The sequence below is a fragment of the Grus americana genome, chromosome 6, assembly GCF_028858705.1.
Source record: "Grus americana isolate bGruAme1 chromosome 6, bGruAme1.mat, whole genome shotgun sequence".
Taxonomy (NCBI): Eukaryota; Metazoa; Chordata; class Aves; order Gruiformes; family Gruidae; genus Grus; species Grus americana.
In genome coordinates, this window is record NC_072857.1 from 41,545,659 (window position 1) to 41,549,768 (window position 4,110).

The window sequence follows — 4,110 nt, forward strand, 5'->3', positions numbered from 1 at the left end:
ACTGGTCTGTAAAATAAATGAGTGATAATAGCTATGTTTACTAAACCCTGCCAGCTGGAAGGCAATACTTCCCGATGCAGTACAGCTTCTGGACTACACTGAGGCACTGCCACTTGTCTCCTTCCTCCTGCTGCGGTGCAGACAGCATCTCTGGGCAAGCCTCACGCAAAGAAAATCAGCCAGGCAGCTGAGCCTTTCAACCTTTTCAGGCTTCCCGCTGACTTATGTCACCACTGATTTGGGGAACAAAAGCAGTTTGCCACATCTCCCTTCACCGATTGCCTTTTCTGGCACATTGTGTCAAAACCCTCTACACCACTGCCTGGCAAATTTGGCTTTGAGCACGTGGCACATCTTTTGTTAACTTGATTTTTGCCATCGCACTTATGTTGCGTCTTCTTTGATACCTGCATCCTCTCAGATCAGCCAGTTCGTGTCACCTAATGATTATAATCCCAGGCAGTGAGAAGGGCAGTGCTGTTACGGGGACAGGACGAGGCTACCCCCGGGCAAGCATCAGCTTCTCAGTGATGTAGCTTTGATATAAGGTGGCATATAAGAACAGATTAACATTCTGTTAAGCTGGAAGCTAGAGTGCTGGTGTTATACAACAGTAGAAGGAGAAAAGTTGTGTTTCTATTACTGACTTTTTATCATTAATAACTGCTTTCAGGGCAGTGGATATGTCCTTCGAAGTCATTTCAAGTATATTCAGGGTCAGTCCTGCTCCCCGTGACTCCACTCGCTTGGCGTTGTCCATCTGGTCTCCAAATAATGGCATTAGTACCATCGGCACCGCATTGCATATGCCCTCGTAAACACCGTGTGAACCTCCGTGGGTAATAAAGGCACGAGTCTTAGGGTGAGCTGTGGAGGAAAGAAAGGTTTGCTTAGCTTTTTGATTCATTAAGTCGCAGGAACACATCCCTGGGGAAAAACTTGCACAAAAATGGCACTGGTAGGTATAGATCAAGAACTTTGGGCAGGACTTTACAGGAGATTGAACGAATCTTGGGTTGTAGAGCTCTGTCTTGGTTCGGGTAATCTCTGGAAAGCCTTGGATAATCCTCCAAAGCTTCTCAGATTTTAGGATGAAATCAGAGCCAAGTGAGGTTAAAGAGGATGTTACCATCACTTTTTTACCATGTCTTCCATTTGCTGGTTTTGCAGATCTCCCACAGCCGAGCCAACAGATGTTGGTTTGCTAACCAACAGATGCACTCCTGGCAATAGCACCTACAATTTAACCACTTGAAAAGCCCGACGATCTGTCTGGAAATGCTCACTCGGGGACCTGAAATTTTCTTCTCAGTCCAGTAGACAAAACTCTGACAAAAACCCCATGGCTGGGTGTTGAGACTGGCTAGTCAGAGACAAAGACCCCCCCATTTTTGACAGTAAGGGTAAGCAAGTGTTGGAACACCTTTCCAAACAGTGTTGTTTTATAATTCAGCAATTTTGAGGTTGCAATCAGCTAAGTTTCTAAAAGTCGAGCTCTGGTTGAAACAGCAAAGGCTGTAAGGAAGTCTTGTGACACAGTGATACAGGGAGTCAGCACAGATGATGCTAATGGGGCCATACAACAGCAGTATCAGATTAAAAGAAACAGCTGGTATCACTCAAGGTATCTCAGACCTACCCAGAAGATCATTCTGTGGCAGCCATTTGATGAGCTTTACGTTCTTTGGCAGGTTGGGGGGTACCTCTCCCGTGTATCGCCACAAAACCTTTCAAAAGAAGTAAATATAATGTCAGTTCTCAGCAACTGGCCTCTTTTTTAGGCACACCTAAAAACATTTGTGGTGCATAAAACTTGTTTTGTCGTGCAGAGGAGCCTGGGGTGATTGTTTCTTGTGGCATCAGGAAGCAGGAGAAAGGAGGGAGGACCAAGTGCTCTGAAAACTGAAGGTAATCGTATACTGTATTTGAAAACAGCGTTGAATTGCTGTGCTGGAAGGGGGAGAGAGAAACCGTACCGTTTGAGGGACTGTTCCCAAGGCATCTGCGATTTCTGTGGCTTTCTTCATAGGAATCTCAGAGACCATGGAGCCCAGCGAGAAGACAACGATGCCATGCTCTCCAGAGGCATTCACGATAGCTTCAAATTCCTGCCAACACAAAGCACATCCTTAGTCAAAGTCCCTTCCATGTCGTATGCTGCAATTTCTGTCACGTTCCCACAAAACTATCTGGAAAGGCAATAAAATAATTAGTCAACACAATGAGATTATGATCAGGAAAATTACTTATCTATATGAAAATGAGTCCCAGGGAAAACAAACGGGCACAGGTGGATGAACAAAGTTATGGATGTGTGTGAGTGTCTGCAGAATTGAAGCCCAAAGCGAGATTCAGTATGGACATGAGAAAAAATTTACTTTAAAACAGTCATGTAGCAAAGCCTGCCTGCTCAAAGACATCAGTTTCTGTGCAGTAAAAAAGATGCTGTACCAAGACCCAGGTGAATCCATTGTGGTTTATTTTTCACATTTATCGCAAGTCAGATGCTCTGGCTTCAGAGCTGATGCTCTCCTTTTCAGACCATGAAGCTGCAAGAGAGAATTAAGATCTCGAAAAGTGTTCTGACAGCAGATAGCTCTATTTTCCCATATCTAGATTTACTGGGTCTTCTTTGAGTATGATAATATTGAACTGCTGGCAATTTTTTTTTTATCTGTTGGTTTGATTTAAATAAATGAAAGACTAGGAGATCTGTCACTAGAATCCATGAACAAAAGGATTCTGATGAAGCATAAAAACAGAGAGGCTGGAGCAAAAATCCTGTGCTGTAGAAAAATATTTGGTAAAGCCAAGGAAGGAAAGACAAAACTGGAGGGAATTGTTGCAGGCAGAGTTAAATGAGTGGAATAAAATGAACTAAATGTTCCTGTAAGTCTGACAATTGAAATGTTATCTCTAGGGTGTGAGGGGATAACCGAGACTGACCCTCTTAGTTTATGCTCCGTTACTTATTTTTGTGGCTGACCAGAGTGCCGTGGCCCTTCATTTGAGGCCGGATCCCAAATAGAAGGAGCCATGGAAGCTTTGGTGATAGCTGCACACTGAAGAGCAGACCTGATGCTCTCCTGGGGGCAAACAAGGTGAAATGTAATTCTAACTTCAGGGCTTGAGTCTGTCTTACCAGATTTCTCTGAAGACGCGCTCTCTGTTAAGGCGTCGTAGATGTCTAGTTGGGAAATCAGATCTCTGTAAACTCACAGACATCTGGGAAACTGCAAAATCCGCCCCAAATTACAAATGTGCTCTTGGTACAAAATTCTTTGGCAGTTCCTGATGTGGTGGACCAGATACGGTCATTTCAGGGCGTATTTAGCTCTATTTTCTGTGGGACCAGGCACATCGGTTTTACTCTGTTCTTTAAATGTTTTCGTGTGCTAAGGTTTTCTGCTCAGAAACGCCACTACCATTATGCAACTTTTTGTAGCCCTGCTTTGGGAATAGGTGGGTTATTTTACTAAAGTCTTTTTAACCAGCATCGGCTTGTATTGGTGACCTTTATGAAATACCTGCAGTGGACACGCACTGAAAAATAAGAGAAAGCACTAAGAATTAGGAGGATTTCTTAGTGGAAAGTGGCAGATATCCCATACTTAGGAAGTCTGAGATAGTTCAAGCAAAATATAGTTGCAGTCCAGATCTGGGACAGAATATTTTTACACTGAAGAAGTGGATCTCTTGCTGCTTGACTGGATGGGGGCGATTTCATTCAGGTCTGCCACTGTCTGAAATTCCTGCAGAAATGCTCCTCTGCTCGAGGGCAGAAGGCTAGCATGATTTGGCCTCCTGCATTACCCCAGCTAGCACCAAGTCTTGCAAACAGGTGTACAAAATGGAATTACTGGAAATAGGCCAGTATTGAGGGAAAAGCCCAGCTTTTCGTGCATGTTTGTCTGGGAAATCTGGAGGTCTCCCACAAAATAACTTACTCCTCATTGTACAACAGATGCAGAGGTGCAAAGTGCTTTCTTAGCCGCTTCCACCTCGCTCTTTCTTCTGTTGTTATTTGTTACTGCTGAGAACTCCATCTCATGGTGAGAGCAAACAGTGCAGCCATAGCTGAACTAGGAGGGGAAAAAAAAGGTAACTAAC

General features: G+C 44.0%; 1 protein-coding gene across 6 annotated transcripts in view; it reads right to left on the minus strand.

Moving 5' to 3' along the window:
• The window catches only part of LOC129207954 (UDP-glucuronosyltransferase 1A1-like), a 30,339-nt gene that overhangs the window by 1,711 nt on the left and 24,518 nt on the right, over positions 1–4,110 (minus strand). For all 6 annotated transcript variants that reach the window (XM_054829833.1, XM_054829839.1, XM_054829835.1 and 3 more), the window contains exons 2-4: positions 1,977–2,108; positions 1,640–1,727; positions 648–867 (exon numbers count right to left, since the gene is read on the minus strand). In XM_054829833.1, the coding sequence (XP_054685808.1) occupies positions 648–867; positions 1,640–1,727; positions 1,977–2,108 (440 nt within the window). The remainder of the gene's footprint in view (positions 1–647; positions 868–1,639; positions 1,728–1,976; positions 2,109–4,110) is intronic.